Raw genomic sequence first — 20481 nt, forward strand, 5'->3', positions numbered from 1 at the left:
TTCACCTTCTTTGAAATTACACTATTAATTATCCTTTCTCCTTTATCTTCAACTACTTTATTGGATCCTTTCTGTCAACATTTAAACATGTTCCAGTCTCCATCTTAACAACAATAAGCATTTTTAAAAATCTCCATTAAAAAACTCATTTTCATTTATAAAAGGTAAGTAAGTCCAAGAGATCTACTCTACAGCATAGTGCCATGGGTAGCATATTGTATTGTATACCGAAAAATTTAGTAAGAGGGTTGATCTTATATTAGGTGTTGCTATAAAAAGTAATAAGAGGGTACAAGAAGAAACTTTTGGACATGATGGATAAGTTTATGGTGTAGATTGTGATGATGGTTTCAGAGGTATATACTTACCTCCAAAGTCCTTAAGTTGTATACATTATTATGTACAGACTTTTGTATGTCAAAAAGAAAAAAATCTTTTCTTGATTCCGATTTCTCCTCTGGCAAAAACTTGGTAAGATAATACAAGAAGCTATAGATTTCTCATTTATGAGTATAAATATGTGTCCTAAATATAAGCAAATCAAATTCACTAGTATATCAAGAGAAGATACAACCTGACAAAATTATTTTGATAAAAGGAAATCTATCCGTGTATTTCATTACATTACAGGACCCTGGGATAATAACCTGGGCCAAAGACCCTGGGATGATGCTCAACTGACTGAGCTACCCAGGTGCCCCTTTATTTATTTATTTATTTTTAAGATTTTAATTATTTATTTGAGAGAGAAAGCATGAACGGGGGTAGGGAGCAGGGAGCCCAATGGCGGGCTTGATCCTAGGACTCAGGATCATGACCTGAGCTGAAAGCAGACATTTAACTGACTGAGCCATCTAGGTGCCCCTTTATTTATTTTTTAGATTTTATGTATTTACTTGACACAGAGAGAGCACAAGCAGGGGGACAGCAGGCTCCCCACTGAGTGGGGAGCATGATGCAGGGCTCAATCCCAGGACCCTGGGATCATGATGTGAGCCAAATGCAGATGTTTTACCGACAGCTACCCTGGTGCCCCTAAAACTATGATTTTTTTTTTTTTTTAATTACAAAGAATGGCATGTGGGTGGCTCAGTGCGTTAAACCTCTGCCATTGGCTTAGGTCATGATTTCAGGGTCCTGGGATCGACCCCCAGATCAGGCTCTCTGCTCAGCAGGGAGCCTGCTCCTCATCCCCCCGGCCCCCCTCTCACCTGCTACTCTGCCTACTTGTGATCTCTCTTGCTCTGTCAAATAAATAAATACTTAAAAATACTAAAAAAAAAATTATTGTGATATAGGAATAGGCAAATAAATGATTGGATCATAACAGTTTAGAAATAGACTTGACTTTTCTATTTGGTAGGAAAGTATGGTTTACTAATAAATAATGCTGGCATTACTGGTTGTCCACATGGAAGGAAATAAAATTGGACTTGTATTATGTAATAAATGCACATCGGTTAAAGAAAGAATACAAATGTATTGGAAGAAAAATTAAGGGAATAGTTGTATAACTAAAAAGTTTAAAAAGGTCTTCCTAAGCAAGGCAGGAAGCCAGGAAATCAAAAAGAAAAGATGTGGATACCTTCCTATAATTTAATTTAAATAAATAATTTAAATAAGTATTAAGTTAAAACCTGTTGTATGATAAAATCATAAACTGAATATAAAGGCAAAAGACAGAAAAATGGGTACTTTTTTAGTTCTCATTTGGGATTGCTCTTGGCATTCCCCACCCCTCTAACCCAGGTTGCTCTATTTATTAAAATTATTTGATCTCTTGTTTGAGGGTCAGCTTACTATGTGGGGGAGAAAAACCAACCTATTTACTGTGAGAAGCAAGGGGTCAATGCCCTGGTGTTAATTCCCATTTGGGCCCTGTATCTCAGTGGCAAAGGAAGGAGTATCTATGTCTTCCACAGTTGGAGGGGGCAGCTGATGTTCTCGTGAGGCCTCAAACTTAGGGCTGGACCTAGGACCTCGGAGTAAGATCTCCCAAAACCTCTCAAAGGTGAGCAGCCCTATCACTAGCAATGGATCTAAGGACAAGTAACTTTTTGGAACATGAAAAACCTCACAGGGAAATGCTCTCAGAGGGAAAAAAAAAAAAAAAAAAAAAAAAATCAAAGTTCCATGCCAAGAGCCAGCCTGAGAAGTTGGGGCTGTTCCAAACAATTCTTTGTGATGGGTTGTTTGGAAGATGATACTGGAAGGCCAGACTGACACTTTGGGTCCCCCAGCAAGGGCCCAACCAGACCCTTCAGGCTTCTATGGATCAGCCCAACCTGTCATGTGACAGTGGCTCCCAGGAGTGCTCTGCTAAAGCAGAGCTCACTTTAGGAGTCACCAGACTCCTAATACAAGACTTGCTTCCCACAGCCTCTGACAGAGGCTGTTCCATGCCCAGGCAGAATCTGTCCTTAAACAGCAAGCGCCATTGAGAAATGCCCACAGGAGGACTCAAATACTTAGACTCCATTTGGTGAGGAAGCAAGGACATGAGTGTTGATTGCCTAGCCTCAAGGCTTGCTGCAGTTGATGGCCTATGAAGAAACTACTCTCTTCTGGAAGCCAATTAAAGGCAGTATAAAGGTGAGCTGAGAAGCCTTAGCCTTACATTAGTTTAGAAGCTATCCTGCCAAAACTTTAAGTAGAATAGCAATTCCAATTAGATTTCCAGAAACAGTTTCTCTTTAAAGTCTTTACCCCCTACATACTTAAGCAAAATCAAACGTCCTATAAAAAGTGTAGTAGCAAGAGGAGAGTAGGAAGAAAGTAAGAGGTGGTGTTAAGCCCATTTCAAAAAGGAGGACATGATTAACAGCAAACGCTGAAGAGAGGTCAAGTAAGGTGATGTCTGTGGGTCTCTTCGATCTGAGAAGGTAGAGGTCAATTTTGGTAGTAATAGGGTGATAATTTCAGAAGCTAGGAAAGAGAGTATGCTTGTGGTCTTCAAACATTTTTGCTGGTGTACTACCTACAATAATGTCAAAAACCCATTACCTCCATTTTAGAGATGACATATAAAAGTTTTGTTAATAACTGAATAGTTGCAAAGAATATAACTTTTTTAGAAATCCTGACATTTGAAAATAAAATTAATACATCTTTAAAAAAATGTACTCAATGAAATATAAATACCAGAGTAATAAGAAACCTATAATCATCCATTAAAAAATATACAAACTATCCTCCAAAAATGTTGTACCAACAGTATAGGAAAGTGTTCTTTCTCCAACATGCTGACACTGAATATTATTAATTTTCAAAGATTTTGCCAATCTGATAGGTGATCTGTTTTCTTTTGCATTTGCCTGATGAATAAAGCTACATATAATTTCAAATGTTTTTTGGCTACTTTTGTTTCATCAGTGTAATATTTATCCATATATTTTTTCTATCTTTTTTTTCTATCCATGTATTTTGTGCACTGTTCTATTAAGTTGTCTTTTTCCTACCAATTTGTAGGATTCTTTGTATATTAGGAATGTAAATCTTTTTTATTATGTAGGTTGCAAATATTTTCTTAGTGATTTGTTTTAAATTTTTATTTATGAAGGCAACACTTTATTTTTTTTAAAGTGTTTATTTAAGTAATCTCTACACCCAGTGTGAGGCTCAAACTAATGACCCTGGAATCAGGAGTTGCCCAGTCCTCTGAGTGAGGCGGGCATCCCTGAAGGCAACACTTTAAATGGGAAGTTCTCTGATGCCTGGGTGGCTCAGTAAATTAAGGGTCTGTCTTTGGCTCAGGTCAGGATCTCAAGGTCCTGGGATTAAGTCCCTCACTGGGCTCTCTGCTCAGTGGGGAGTTGGCTTCTCCCTCTTCTTCTCCCTTTGTGCACTCTCCCTCTCCTTCTCTCTCAAATAAATAAATAAAATCTTTAAAAAAAAAATGGGAAGTTCTCTAACTTCAACTTTGCCTAGATTTTAACTTTCTTGGTAATGTAGGGTTGACTCTGGTGATCTTCACTTCTTGACTTAAAAGGTCAGCCTGAAATGGAGGCTCATTTTTTTTTTTTTTTTTTTTTAAAGACTTTCATTTATTTGACAGACAGATCACAAGTAGGCAGAGAGGCAGGCAGAGAGAGAGAGAGGAGGAGGAGGCAGGCTCCCCGCTGAGCAGAGAGCCCGATGTGAGGCTCGATCCCAGGACCCTGGGACCATGACCCGAGCCGAAGGCAGAGGCTTTAACCACTGAGCCACCCAGGCGCCCCTGGAGGCTCATTTTAAAAGGCTTGCTGGAGGGGTACCTGGGTGGCTCAGTGGGTTAAGCCTCTGCCTTCGGCTCAGGTCATGATCTCAGGGTCCTGGGATCGAGCCCCACATCAGGCTCTCTGCTCAGCAGGGAGCCTGCTTCCCCTCTTTCTCTGCCTGCCTCTCTGCCTACTTGTGGTCTCTCTCTCTGTGTTAAATAAATAAAATCTTTAAAAAAGGAAAAAATGGCTTGCTGGAGGAAAGGTGGGAAGCAGTGAGCCCTTCAGAAGACAACTAAATAACCCTTTTATATATAGATACAATACTGTATATACTGCTGTTGCTCTAGATGTATATATTGTACCTACTGCTCAAAAAAAAAAAAAGGCTTGCAGTGTTCAGGTGAATCTAGAAGATAATTGGATCTTATGACAACTATGCCAATTAGAATATTTAACATACAAAGATGCAAACAATAGGGCAGAATATATATTTTGAAAATTTAATATGGAAAAACCAAGAACATGTAACAAATGTATTTTATTTAATGAATGAGCAAATCTAAATCATTTTGTTACTAGATTTTCATCAAAAACAAAGGAATGTGGCACAGAATACTATCCTTTCCTTCAAAAAAACCTCAGACGAGTTTGTCCATCAGCTCTACCAGGGACTTTTTCATACACCAGACGCCGTTTTTTGAATTGTGGTAGTTGTGAGCACATGAAATCTGTTAAAAGGAGAAAAAGGAAAACCATTTTATTTCTGACAGTAATAAAGTGTAGCTATTTTTTCTAGCTATTCTGATGCATCCTATCTCTTCATCTATCTACAAAGTGTTAAAATTTCCAAACTGAGATAAAATGACTATAAAAATTACATTTTTATCAGAAATGCACCTGTAGGGGTGCCTGAGTGGCTCAGTGGATTAAGCCTCTGCCTTGGCTCAGGTCATGATCTCAGGGTTCTCGGATCAAGCCCCACATCCGGCTCTCTGCTCAGCGGGGGGCCTGCTTCCTTCTCTTTCTGCCTGCCTCTCTGCCTACTTGTGATCTCTGTCAAATAAATAAATAAAATCTTTTAAAAAAAATGCACCTGTATCTAATAGCCCAATACTAATTAGTATCATGTACACATATTTTTATGCTCATACTTTGCACAAATAATTAAATCTCCCTGGATTTAAGACCCTTTCATTTAAGTTTTCCCTCATTAATTACCTTCTATCTGTAATGTTGTAGAATTTATCCTGAGCTCTGATATATGATAGGTGGTGATCATGTATGGACTCACCTTCTATGGCTGTATTATATATGACACTTTAGCCTGAAATATCCCAAATTTGGATTCTTATTGAGGTTAATTAAATCAGTAAAAAAGGAGGCTAAAATATTTAAAACTATTTTGGTAATTATTCCTGGAAATGTAATCTCGTAATTAGAAGAGTTGGATGCCATTATAAGCAAATTTAAAAAGCAGTATAATAGATAATTTTTATCATAGAGATCACAAATACACATCTATAAGACAGATGGAAAATTACCTTGAGATTATGCCAATGGCTTTGGATAAATTGTCTAGGCCTGAATTGATATGAATTCTAAAAGTTTGTATCTTAAACAGTGAAGGTAATGATGTGCTATGGGAAACCCACAGTAAAAAAGTCAAAAGTTTCCATAGTGATAATGATACTAGTATCAAAGATTCATGTAAACTGTTTGAATAAAATTATTTTATGGAATAAGTTTGAAAGTGGAAAAAAGCAATATTTCTAAACAAAATTATTTATCTAATATATGATTTAAAAATATATTTATGATTAAGTTAGTGAATTAAAATATAAGTAGATATTTGACTATTCCATCCATATCCCCAAAAGCTTAAATATAAAAGTTATTAGAAATGATTTCTGAGGGGTGCCTGGGTGGCTCAGTGGGTTAAAGCCTCTGCCTTCGGCTCAGGTCATGATCCCAGCATCCTGGAATCAAGCCCCGCATCGGGCTCTCTGCTCTGCAGAGAGCCTGCTTCCTCCTCTCTCTGCCTGCCTCCCTGCCTGCTTGTGATCTCTCTGTCAAATAAATAAAATCTTAAAAAAAAAAAAAAAGAAAGAATTTCTGAGATCTTCTCATTGAGAAAATGGGAAGATTTTCCTATACATTGGGATGACTTAAGTTCAAGAACCTATAGTAATTCACATGCTTGATTTGGTTCAAGATGGGAAAAAAATGGAATTTTTAATTCAGTTCACTTATGAAGCTGGAATAAACTTCATGTCAAAAATGTGACAGTACAAGTAAAGAACACAATAGGTTAATTGCATTATGAATATAGATATGAAAGTCACAAATAAATATTAGTAACCATATTCAACAAATTGAAAGAATCACTCTTCCAAAGCCAATTAAGTTTATTACAGAATAATAAGAATGATTTAATATTAGTAGACCTATTATAATCCTTGACTTTAATGGATCAAAGGAGAAAATATATTTGATTTTCCCCAATAGGCACCAAAAAATATTTGGATAAAATTTGGAAACTATTCCTCACAGAAGTTCTTATAAAACTGAGATAGAATAGTTCCCATTAAGATCAGGAACAAAACAAATTATGATTATTAAATAGGATCAAATCCAAGTTTTGTGAGTCCTGGCATTTATACAGTTGATCCTTGAACAATGAGGGCTTTAGGGATGCTGTCTCGCCCTACTCAAAAATCTAAATATAGCTTTCTTTTAAAGTAATCTCTGCATCCAACATGGGGCTCAAACTCATGACCCTGAGATCAAGAGTCACATGCTCCACCGACTGAGCCAGCAAGGCACTCCAAAATTCTATATATAACTTTTGACTTCTCTAATACTTAACTACTAAGAGCCTACTGTGGACTAGAAACCTTACTGATAATAGTCAATTAACACATATTTTGTATGTTATATGTATTATATACTGTATGCTTATAAGGAAGTAAGGTAGAGAAAAGAAATGTTATAAAGAAATCTTAAGGAAAATATATTTATAGTACCATATTGTATTTATCAAAAACTCCATGTGTAAGTGGACCCACGCAGTTCAAACCTGTGTTTTTCAGGGGTCAACTGTACAGTTTGGGAGGTCCTCTTTATTTTATTTTATTCTTTACTTAATTTTTATTTATTATTATTATTTAATCCCAGTATAGTTAACATACAGTGTTATATTAGTTTCAGGTGTACAATATAGTGATTTATCCAAACCCATATATTACTCAGTGCTTGTCATGGCAAGTGAACTCTTTAATCCCCATCCCCTATTTCACCCATCCACCCACCTCCTCTCTGGTGACATCAGTTTGTTCTCTATAGTTAAGGGTAGGTTTCTTGGTTTGTTTTTTTTTTTTTCTTGTTCCTTTGTTTTGTTTCTTAAATTCCACATATGGGTGAGATCATATGGTACTTGGGGAGGTCTTCTTTTAACAAAACAAAGAATACCAGATTTTCTGGGAGTCTCTCAAGACTCACAAAAGGGCCTCTGCAAAAAAGGAGCTTTGAAGTTTAAGCTTCTCCCCTTTTTATTTATTTTTTTCCCATCGTGGTAAGGCTACATTTGTATGGCCATTAGAACTTAATATTTTGTTCTAGATGTTCAAGCCAATGTAATAAATGACATAGAAAATAGAGGTACAAGAGGTATCTTTACCAGGAAAGAGAAAACTGTCCTTTTAAAAATTGATATGATTAGGGGCGCCTGGGTGGCTCAGTGGGTTAAAGCCTCTGCCTTCGGCTCAGGTCATGATCCCTGGGATCAAGCCCTGCATTGGGCTCTCTGCTCGGCAGGGAGACTGCTTCCCTTCCTCTCTCTCTGTCTGTCTCTCTGCCTACTTGTGATCTCTGTCAAAAAAAAAATTTTTTTTTGATATGATTAAACGTTCAGAAGCATCAAATGTAAAGTAGAGCTAATAGTAGTATTTATCTGATATCTATTTAATAGTATTCTCAGAATTCAGTAATCTGCATAAAGGGCCTAGAAGGGCATCTGGCCTATAATAAGCTCTTAATAAAGGTTATCCCATTAAATATTCCTGCCCAACAAAGAAGTTAATTTTCTAATTCATTGATTTCTCTGGTTAATCTTTGCTAATTTTATAGTGTTCAGCTTTACTTAGACTTGTTCTAAGGTTTTATTTTTAACTTCTTAAATTGAATGCTTAGTTCATCTAAAGCTATAAGAATTTGACATATTTTGTTTGCATTTATTTTCTTAGATGTCTATAATTAGAATTTTGATTTTCTTTTTGACTCCAAAGTTATTGAAGATTCTTTAAGTATATTAATTAAAGCAAACTTTTTTTTTAAATTTAGAGATGGTTCTATCTTTTAATATTACATGTGTAAGGGGTACCTGGCTGGCTTATGTTGGGATGGCATGTGACTCTTGATCTTGGGATCATGAGTTTGGGTCCCACACTGGGTGTAGATATTGGAAAAAGAATAAATAAACTTAAAAAAAATTACATCTCTGAGTAGTTTTATTAACATTAGGTAGTGTTACCTGGTAATGATTTCTTGTCTCCTGAGTTAGATGAGGAGTCACAGTGCCTCTTCTGTCCTAAACATTTTCCAGCTCTTTGTTGGAAATAAAGACTGAATTCTTTTTTATTTACATTAGGATCAGAAGCACAAAATAAATCCAAACTGGGGGCAGACGGTAATTCTTTCCAGGAAGTCCTTTTAGTCCCAGCATTTGACCTTTCACATATGAAGTCTTCTAACTCATCAGATAGACATTTTTGCTGATTAGTGAATAAATTATCTTCCTGAGAGTACCATTTGTCACATGCAGTCTGCTTTGCACCATATTTTAAGTTGAATGAGTGATTCTGTTGTTCCCATATATCTTTCTTAAAGTTCCAGGGAAGAGGAGATTGGGAGCCTTCTAGTGAAAAGCTAGGGGCAGACACTTCTTTATTTATATGTCCTTTTGCATCATGTGTTCCCTTTTTCTGGTAATTTATAAAATTAGGGGCAACTCTCTTCTGAATGTCAATTGGTGATACTATGTTTTCATAGTTTATTTGTGTTAGATCCAAACAAAAGACATCTGACTCTGAATCATTTTGGTTTTGAAAGGAGTCACCAGCTACATTCCTTGATTCTGTATTAATCAGGAAAGGATTATGCACTATGTTTGGGTTACAACTGGAGTCTTTCCAGCAGCTGGCCTGATTGTAAGAAGTCACAGGTGGTAAAACGCATGGCATTTCTCTTAGTTCCATAAGGGAAGAGTTATAGTTTGAAGAGCTGTTTGTGTCTCCGTGCACTGCCTCTCCTATATCTGAAAAGTGGTAATTTTCATTATGTCCTTGAAAGACAGAGTTTGAAGAGCCAGAAGCTGAACTCTGGGAGGTGAAGGTACTAGTCTGATTTCCATTTTCCTGAGGTGATGGACTTTGAGGTGAGTTTGTTATGGAAGAAGAACTAATCTTGAATAAGGAAGTGATGCTACAAAAATGCTAAAAAATTTTAAAAATTAATTAATATAATACAAACACAGTATAAACATCAGTCAAGTAATATAAACAAATATAAACATTAGTCAAGTAAATATAAATAACAATGCTTATCTATATGTAAAGAAGGTAAAATATAAATAAAATAAAATAAAAATAAATAATATATTAATATAAATATAAAATATAAATATACATATAAAATAAAATAAAATATAAAATAAATAAATAAAATAAAATAAATAAAATAAAAATATAAATAAGTAGGGTATTATAGTGATCCATGTCGTAAGAACATAATTAGGCTCCATTAAAAGAAAAACTTATTATAATTAGAAAATCCATTTTCTAATCCAATTTCTAATCCATTTTCTAATCCAATTTCTAATCCATTTTCTAATCATAATTTAATAGAGTTTTGAGTTATACAAGTTATACATGAATACCATCTGCTTGATAAAAATTTAAAATTTTTACCAATAAGGCTAAAGTTTTCTTTATTACTATAATGAAGGGCATCAGGATTGTAAGCACATATGAATAGAGTGTGTGATCACATACTTGTGGGCACAATAACATTTCAAAATAATTTAAAGTGTGATAAACTGTACTGAATTATCTATATAGGATAGCTTGAGAATTCTATGTGAAATTTAGTTCAAGTAAATTATTTCTTTGCTACATGAAGTCCAAAACAATTAATCTTGGATACCTTCATTTTTGAAAACTGCTATGGTAAGTGGAAAGGAAATAAACTCATGTAAGACTATGGAATTCAAATAACTAACCTTTAACACTTTTTCTGGAACTTCAGGTAAAAGCTCCTGAAGTTGACACAGAGTTGCTAATAATATCCAGTGCAGTGAACGTCCTTTATTTAACATGAGCTGAGCCACCAATGGGTTAATACATGGAAAATCAAGTAAGTACATTTCTTCCTAGAAAAGAGTTTAAAGGAATAATCAGCCACTAGTCATTTGCAAATGACCCATTTTATTCTGCTCAATCTAGCATATTAAATTTTTTGTCATTGCATCTCTCCTCAATTTGAGATGTCTGGGAAATAAGTATGACTAGTAGGGAAAGGAACTTCTTTGGCAGTTAAGATTCATATGCTCTCAGAATTAAGAAAGATCTTAAAGTTCATTCACTTAAATCACTCATCCAAAAAATTTTATTACAGTTCATCTCCTTTGAATGACAACTGTTTTACCTAATGGTAGATTTTCTAATGAGAAATGTTTTAGGGGACTTTTATAACTCAAGATTTCTTTAGCTATCCCTTTATAGGCCATATACCACTATCACTATTTGATTAAGATGAACCATATTTATGAGAAACCATGTTTATGATACTTTCAGGAAAGCCTTGCTGTGAAGAGTATAGGAAGAACTTGTGTCGACCATAACTGACCTTAATGGTCTAAAAATGTGTGTTTTCAGAGAGATCTCATAAAAGTCTAGAAATATAGCAGCCATGTTTTACTATTACTGCATTTCGTTTTCTTTCTGCATTACACTGGCTTTTTGCACCTTCTTTGATTTTTATCAAATGACAGACATGTGAGTAGATTAGACATGCCTTGGTGAGAGAGAACCTGCACAGACATACATACATCCATAATTAATTATACCCATACATGCTGATAGTACTATTTTCTGTTTAGGCATATAAAAATTCTGTAATTTAATAAATATGAATGTTTGATGAACGTATATGAATACATTAATATTTTATTAAATTTATTTTCTTTATAATTTTATTTTTTAAATAGGTAAATAGTCACATGGTTCAAAATTCAAAAGGTACTAAAAGGTGTGCAGTAAAAACTCTCATCCTAACCCATTTTCCTAGTTCTCTCTGGAGATAACTAATGTTATCATTTCTTGATATCCTTGCAGAGATGTTTTATTCATTTACAAACACTTATAAATATTAATTTCCTTTGTTTTATACAAGTGGTAGTATACAAGCTCTATGCTGCAACTTCATTTTTCATGTAATATATCTTGAAGATCATTCCATATTAGTATGTAAAAAGCTTCATTATTTTTTTTTACATTTTCATGATTTGAATATATTAAAAAAAAGGTAACAAAGATACTAGGTTGGTATAAGAACTTGGAAATATTTATGCTTAAACAAAAGGAATTTCTAAGAATTAACTAATCAATCTCAAATATTTCAAAACTCTACTTTCAGTTTCAATTATGTAACTGAATTACTGAAAAAATGGAAGGATGGAATTTTGCGGTACTCATGTTTACTACTCTTAAATGTTTAAATTTAGGAACTAGAAAAAGTTATCTTTTGAAAATATTAGACATTAAAGTCATTATATCACACTATAATACACTTGATTTGAAAGTTCATTATAAAAGATCTCATTAAAATACTTCTGTGAAGTTGAAAAATACCCATGATTCTGGAAAACGATCTAAATAAATGTTGTACATATGGTTACTGCTATATATGCTCATGCAAACATTAACGGACAAAAATAAGCTACCAAAAAGAGAATTCTAGTACATGTATTTATATTTGCCTTGCAAATATCTAATTTACATATTTAGGAAATGAACCTTAGATGGTGAAACTTCAAGCCAGGATTTATCCAACCATTCACGAGGATCTCTCTTCGAGGTCATTAAATTGTGATCAGCAATTTGCCGAATTATCAGTGCAGCCTCTTCCACTCCTGGGGCAATTATAAGCTAAAATATATTTTTTATATATTAGATTATAGGAAATATTAAGAAGCAAAATATATAATTCAGAAATTGTTTGTAATTAGAAGAAAAAAAGCCCAGCAGATTTCCATCTTTGAATATAATTTTAGATATAATTTACTAAAATATGTGAAAGCCAGCATATTTTGTGAGGATAAGCAGTTTTCTTTCCTTCTTTAAATATGATATCCTTATAGTTTTCCAATTTTTGGAGCTAAATTTCTTCATTTCCATTTTGTATTTATTAATAAATTTATTAAAAATTTGGATGCTGTTTATAATATTTACTATTTTTGTTTTTTCCAAGTTAAATCTAGCAGTTCTCAAAAATAAGAATTTAAGGGGCACCTGGGTGGCTCTGTTGGTTAGGTGTTTGCCGCCAGCTTAGGTCATGATCCTGGGATCCTGGGATCAAGTTGGGCATTGGGCTCCCTGATCCATGGGGAGACTGCTTCTCCCTCTCGCTCTGCCAGCCACTCCCTGTGCTTGTGCTAGCTCTCTCTTTGTCAAATAAATAAAATCTTAAAAAAAAAAAAAAGAATTGGGGCGCTTGGGTGGCTCAGTGGGTTAGGCCTCTGCCTTCGGCTGAGGTCATGATCCCAGGGTCCTGGGATAGAGCCCCGCATCGGGCTCTCTGCTCAGCGGGGAGCCTGCTTCCCCCTCTCTCGGCCTGCCTCTCTGCCTACTTGTGATCTCTCTCTCTCTGTTAAATAAATAAATAAAATCTTTAAAAATAAATAAATAAAATAAATAAGAATTTATTTTTTAAAAAGATATGATTTTTCAAAATGATATTAGAAGATAAAGGATAGGGGCACCTGGGTGGCTCAGTGGGTTAAGCCTCTGCCTTCGGCTCAGGTCATGATCTCAGGGTCCGGGGATTGAGCCCTGCATCGGGCTCTCTGCTCAGCAGGGAGCCTGCTTCCTCCTCTCTCTCTGTCTGTCTCTCTGCCTACTTGTGATCTCTCTCTGTGTCAAATAAATAAATAAAAATCTAAAAAAAAACAAAGATAAAAGATATTTGCCAATGAATTTGATGCTGTATTTGATGCTAATGAAAAACATTATTTTTTAAAAGATTTTATTTATTTGACAGCACAAGCAGGGGGAGCGGCAGGCAGAGGGCAAGGGAGAAGCAGGGAATGCAATGCAGGGCTCTATCCCAGGACCCTGGGATCATGACCTGAGCCGAAGGTAGATGCTTAACCAACTGAGCCACCCAGGCACCCCAAAAAGGAAGAAGTTTTGATTTAGAATATTTTGGGAATTGTTCCATCCAATACTGGCTTATTTGATGCTAAGCTCTGTGTGTGTTAAACCTAACTCTAAAAAAAAATTTCTTAATATCTCTTACTTCCTGTCTGTCACTTGTGTGTTTCCTCCATGCCTTTCTTTCAAAATGCCAGCCTTTTTCGTCTGCTTTCAGTTCCATTTTTTACTTCTTCATCTTTTAGATTCAGTTGAAGTAAAAATAGTCCATGGGTTAGCAGGCTTTTTTAAAAAAAAATTATTTATTTAATTTACAGAGAGAGGAGGTTGGGGAAGAGGGAGAGGGAGAGAGAGTCTTAAGCAGACTCTGTGCTAAGCAAAGAGGCCAACAGATGGCTCAGTCTCAAGACCCGGAGATCATGAGTGGAGCCCAAACCAAGGGCCAGTGGCTCAACTAACTACCACCCAGGCACCCTAGTCCATGGGTTAGCAGTTTAATGTGAATAGGAAACACTGCCCTAAATAATCATATCTTAGAAATATAAACATCCTGTCCTGTAGTGAAAATTCAAGAAACAAAGACTGTACAAACCTCATAAAATAATTATGACAATATTTTCTTTCACAAGATAACAAAAAAACTGTTAGTACATAAAACTGGGGAGTATATGTATTCTAAAGAAGGATTTTCTTTAAATTATATTAAGTAGGTATAATTTTTTTTTCTTTTTTTTTGAGAGAGAGGGAGAGTAAGCAGTTGAGGAGAGAGGAGGAGGGGCAGAGTGAGAGGGAAAGAGAGAATCTTTTTTTTTTTTTTTAAAGATTTTATTTATTTATTTTACAGAGAGAGATCACAAGCAGGCAGAGAGGCAGGCAGAGAGAGAGGAGGAAGCAGGCTCCCCGCTGAGCAGAGAGCCCGATGCGGGGCTCGATCCCAGGAGCCTGAGATCATGACCTGAGCCGAAGGCAGCGGCTTAACCCACTGAGCCACCCAGGCGCCCCGGAAAGAGAGAATCTTAAGCAGGCTCCATCTGCCGTGGACTGGGGAGCCTGACTAGGCCTCAACTCAGGCTTAATCTCATGACCCTGAGATCATGACTTGAGGTAAAATCAAGTCGGTTGCTTAACTGACTGAGTCACCCATGCACTCCAAATATGTATAGAATGCACAGACATAAGAGTTTTTGATTCCAAATTAATTTTTTAAGAAGATTTATTTGACAGAGATCACAAGTAGGCAGAGAGGCAGGCAGAGAGAGAGGGGGAAGCAGGCTCCCCGCCAAGCAGAGAGCCCAATGTGGGGCTCGATCCTAGGACCCTGGGATCATGAACTCAGCTGAACGCAGAGGCTTTAACCTACTGAGCCATCCAAGTGCCCCTCCAAATTAATTTTATTGCAGTTTTGGATATTTTAAGAAGATCTGATGCTGGGCGCCTGGGTGGCTCAGTGGGTTAAGCTGCTGCCTTCGGCTCAGGTCATGATCTCAGGGTCCTGGGATCGAGTCCCGCATCGGGCTCTCTGCTCAGTGGGGAGCCTGCTTCCCTCTCACTCTCTCTGCCTGCCTCTCTGCCTACTTGTGATCGCTCTCTGTCAAATAAATAAATAAAATCTTTAAAAAAAAAAAAAAAAAAAAAAAAAAAGAAGATCTGATGCTTTTATTTAAATATAAAAAGGCACAATTTTATGGTGATGGTAATGAATATTACCTTAATTTATGAGGCAAGGATTCTGGAGTTCATGGCTAGACTTTAGGAGATTCAGGGCCTCAACATTATTTTCAAAATTTTTCATATATGTTTACCTATGCATTTTTCTGTAAAAGGAGCTAATAACAAATTTATAGAACTTTTTGACATTAGAATAAAATACAGCATAACACTACTAGCAGTATTTTCTTTTAGCTTAAGAAAATGTCGTTAAGGGGCACCTGGGTGGCTCAGTGGGTTAAGCCTCTGCCTTCGGCTCAGGTAATGGTCCCAGGGTCCTGGGATCGAGCCCCACATGCGGCTCTCTGCTGAGCAGGGAGTCTGCTTCCTCCTCTCTCTCTGCCTGCCTCTCCGCCTATTTGTGATCTCTGTCTGTTAAATAAATAAAAAAATATTTTAAAAATTTTAAAAATAAATAAATAAATAAATAAATAAATAAAAGAAAAGAAAATGTCGTTAAACTTCTTAATGTTTCCTTTATGGCTAGGTCTTCAGATGCCTAAAAAAAATTTTTTTTACATCCATACTGATGTGCTCTAACAGGCCCAAAGCCATATTACTAAATTCAGTAAACTAAAGCAACAATATACTCTAAAATAATATGAGTCTAGGGAACCACTTGTATTTTTATTAATTTATTTATTTTTAAGATTTTATTTATTTATTTGACAGAGAGCATAAGCAGGCAGAGCAGCAAAGGGAGAGGGAGAAGCAGGCTCCCCCTGAGCAGGGAGCTGGATACGGGGCCCTATCCCAGGACCCTGGGATCATGACCTGAGCAGAAGGCTGTTGCTTAACCACCTGAGCCACCCAGGTGCCCCTTTAATGTAGTAATGTCATCAAGTCAGGAGAATAGGAGGCTTGAGTACTGGTGACATATTGATAATAGAGCAAACTGGTATTTGTTTCTTAAATTCTATGGAAAAACTGATCTACTTTTAAGATTATTATGTATAACTTGAAAAGCTCTTGGAATAGTTTGATCCAGGTGGGAGCAGACTTTTGTTTGGAATGGATTGTGCCTGGGCATACTTCCTGTGTCATCCCTAAATGCCTTCCTTGGAACATGTCCTCTATGGGCCATGTCACTGTACCTGAACATAGTATTGCTCACTAGTATCATATAACCCATATATAGAGGAATAAAATGATTCCCTGAAGGATATTTTGCAAATAACTGCTTAGCATTAGCTGAAAAGAGGCTGGTTAAGTAGTGAAACCACACTTGAATGGGTAAGGGAAATATACTTACATTTGCCATTCACTGATAACTTTTCCAAGAATTTTATTTCAATGTTTAATATGCATCACAGGATCAAAATGATTAGGATTCTATTTCAAATAGATAATTTGTTAATTTTCTTAACAGGTTGTGCTTTGATTTAATTCTATTCAGTAGATGTTTGTTGAACATTTTTACTGGGTACAAAGTACTGTGCTGGATGCTATACATTTTTCAAAGAAAAAGGTTCTTCCCTCCAGAGTGGAAGGCATATGAATGAATACATCACGCTACCATAAAGATATGAAGTGCTCTTGCGAGAACAGGAGGAGATTTATCTTGAGAGGGCAGACTTGGGACACATTTCTTAATGGAGGTAGTGTTTGAGCTGGGCAACAAAAGATATAACTCAAAGGCTAGCAGTAGGAGGAAGGGGGAGACAGCGTGTGATGACATGTTTGTGGACTGGCTGACTGTGATAGTGTGGACATATTCAGGAAATAGTGAGTAGGATGATGCTAAAGGAAGAATTACTAGGGGCCAAATTATGAAGTTTGAATCCAGCTGAGTTTGATCTCTATTTTGAATGAATTAGGGAGCTATGAAAGGTCTTTCGAGCAAGAAAATTTGATTTAACAACACATATTATCAAGAGTCTACTACATACTTGGTGCTGTGCTGGGTGCCAGGAACACGAAAACAAATAAACATGTTTCCTTTCTTTCAGGAGTTTACAGTTCAGGAAGTGAAATGTTCACAGCTTTATTTCAGAAATGTAATTGGTGTGAATCTATATTATGCACCAAAGGAGGACAACTAGAAATAAGGAGATTAGTCAGGAAGTTGCTTTAAAACTCTAAAAGAGAGACGAAGGTCTGAATTTGGGGAAAAGCAGTAGGAGTAGAATGGAGACACATATTCTAGAGAGACATTGCAGCTACAGATTAAGTTATAGTACTAATGCCATAAACTAAGTTTGGGGAGAATGAGAAGTTGTGTTTTGGACATGTATTATTTGAGGCACCTGTTGGATATTCATGTAGAGATTTCCAGTAGAATGCCAGAATATCAGTGTAGACCTTAAAAAAAGTCAAGAAATTTTTAAGAATTATACTCAGAAATGAAAGCTATATTTGTGGGAATTTTGAATTTATTAAGGAAAGAGTTAAAGTGGTAACAGAAGAGGAATGAGCCCTGAATTTGGGGGGTTATCTAAATTTCATAATAGGACATTGAAAAAAGAACCAAGAAAGGACACTGGTCAGGGATTACAGCAGATAAAAAAAAGTATATGTTTCTTAAGTGAACATATTTGATCAATGCATATTTACTTTTATTCATATCCTGCCAAGCAGCAACTAAGAGATAAAATATGACTTTAAATTTTTTAAGGGCTTTAATATTTATTTATTTATTTAATTTTATTTATTTGAGAGAGAGAGAGCACAAGCAGGGGAAGCAGCAGAGGGAGGAGAAGCCGGCTCCCCGCTGAGCAAGGAGGCCACACATGGCTTGAACCCAGGACCCTTGGATCATGACCAGAGCCAAAGGCAGGATGCTCAACCAACTGAGCCACCCAGGTGCCCCAAGGGACCCTTGTTCTAGAACAGAAGTTTAAATGGAAAGAATATTAATTTTTCAGTTTATTATTTTAATATTTCTTTGCACTGGGCACTTGAATTTGAGTATAATTTTGGTTTATGAAAAATACTTATAAACATTTAAAAAAAGAATACCTTTACATCCAGTTCTTCTGATTTTAGCCCAAATGATACCAAAGCTGCATAAATCAGTGCTAGATGATGAAGTGTTTTTTCTGTAAGATGGTACCTAAAAAAAAATTATATTACTATACTTATACTCATTTGATATCTGATTGTACCTAAACAGATTCAGATAGGAACACGTGACCAGAACCAGGATAACTAGAATCCTTCCTGGGTCTTTTCCTTGAACTGTTCGAAAAAACACTTTTTAAAATGATCATTATGTGATGTGATAGAGGTGTTAGCTAACCCTACAGTGATAATCATATTATAATATATAAATGTATCAAATCAGCATGTTGTAGACCTTAAACTTACACAATCTGGTATGTCAATCATATCAATTAAAAGAACACTCCTTTTCCCCCCGCTATGGGTATTAAGCAGATCAGATGTGAGTCTTGAGCTATCTGCCTTGAGCTACTGACTTTATCCCCTTTAAGTACCCTAAGCAGCAAAAAGGAAATTTATTGGTTCATTTTACTAGGAAGTCCAGGAGAAGACATTATTGGGTCCAGGGACTCAAACCATGTCATCAAGACAAGGTCTCCTTAATTTCTTGGCTCTCCTTTCCCCTGCTAGTTTTTTTTCCCTCGGGTTAGCTTTTTCCATAAGAGTGGCTGACAAGAATGGCTTACTGTGCTTAAACTATTTGTACAAACAATGTGGTTTCTGCTGAACACCTGCTTTTCTTCTTGGGAGTCTAGAATTTTAATATGTGCTAGGCAGAGAGTGCCTACATGATCAATCCTTAGTGAAAGCCCTGGGGATTGAGTCTCTAGTGAGTTTCCCTGGTACACAACACTTTACAAGTGTTGTCACAACTCTTTCCTGTGGAAATTAAGCATATTCTATGTGATTCTACTAGGAGAAGATTCCTGGAATCTTCCTTCTAGCTTCCTCTGGATTTTGTTCCATGCACTTTTTCCCTTTGCTGATTTTGTTTGGTAACAATTTACTATAATAAATCATAGTCGTGAGTATAAGTAAGGCCGAGTCCAGTGAATCCTTTTACCAAATCATCAAAAATGGGGGTAGTCTTGGGGACTCCTAACACATTTTCTTAAACAAGAACTAATGGCATGAACTACGAAGGTAATTCAAGCAATTTTATTTTGTATGTTGAATTTTCCTCATTTGGTCAGTTGATTAAGATATTTCTTAAATATCTAAAAATATGGAACTGAGAAACCTAGAAGTCTGAAAATAGCTACATTTTATAATAATATCTTATTGTAAATAAATAACTCTTCATATCCTGAACATCAAACTATCTCAGACTATTACATAACTGGGTTTTTTTCCCCATGAAAATCTGGGTAAAAATAGGTGTGACTCCCTCTTTCTTGCTGTACTTCAATTATACCTCTGGAATATAGGTGACTAGCAATCTAAAAACAACCTAAATTTTTTTCCTAATCAGTTTCATCTATAAGATACTTCCAAGATCTTGAAAAAGTTAAATGCTTTACAAGTAAGTTCCAAGCTTAAAATGCTATACAGCCTTTACTAATATTCAAAATGAAGATTTTTAGACCTAAATTATTATTTTTATTTTTCAATTTTGGTAGTAAGGAAAAGCAAGGTTAAATGATTTGCTAGATGTTATTGTTATTAGAAAAAGAAATAAGAACCAAGGTGTTTGGACTCTTAAATTTTAACTTATACTTATGCCCCCCCCCAATAATAATAATTGTATACAAAGAGCTTGTATATTGGAGCTGTATACTGACTGGAAAGTCAGTAAAGGAAAAGAAATCACAAATGCAATGTCAAATAAGGAAAGATCTCTATACCTTCTCTATACCTATCTCTATACCTTATTTTTCTATACCTTCTAACTAAATAATATATAAAGACTTTACTTATTTGAGAGAGAGAGAGCGAGCGAGTGAGCACAAGCAGGAGGAGGGGCAGAGGGAGAGGGAGAAGCAGACTCCATGCTGTGCAGGGAGCCTGACACAGGGCTTGATTGCAGGACCTCAGGATGGTGACCTGAGCCAAAGGAAGATGCTTAACCAGCTGAGCCACCCAAGGCATGGCAGAATAAACAATACTTTAAAAACTTATACTATAAGTGATGTGGTAAGTGTTATGAGATACTGTAGAGATGTTAAAAAAAAAAAAAAGGAGACCAGTTTGCAATTTAGTAGGAAAGATCC

The 20481-nt window shown here is 35.9% G+C and overlaps 1 protein-coding gene across 1 annotated transcript; it reads right to left on the bottom strand.

Moving 5' to 3' along the window:
* Window positions 1–4443: 4443 nt before the first annotated feature.
* LOC116862751 (protein shortage in chiasmata 1 ortholog-like) lies at window positions 4444–18383 on the bottom strand (the record flags this gene model as incomplete). The annotated part of the gene is made up of 5 exons (XM_032850158.1): window positions 4444–4927; window positions 8728–9688; window positions 10474–10623; window positions 12269–12400; window positions 18290–18383. Coding segments are annotated over 5 exons (1438 nt in total), but the record flags the coding sequence as incomplete, so codon positions are not given.
* Between the last annotated feature and the right edge of the window lie 2098 nt (window positions 18384–20481).

Source organism: Lontra canadensis, unplaced genomic scaffold (assembly GCF_010015895.1).
Source record: "Lontra canadensis isolate GAN:19392208 unplaced genomic scaffold, GSC_riverotter_1.0 scaffold317, whole genome shotgun sequence".
In the NCBI taxonomy this organism is placed as follows: Eukaryota; Metazoa; Chordata; class Mammalia; order Carnivora; family Mustelidae; genus Lontra; species Lontra canadensis.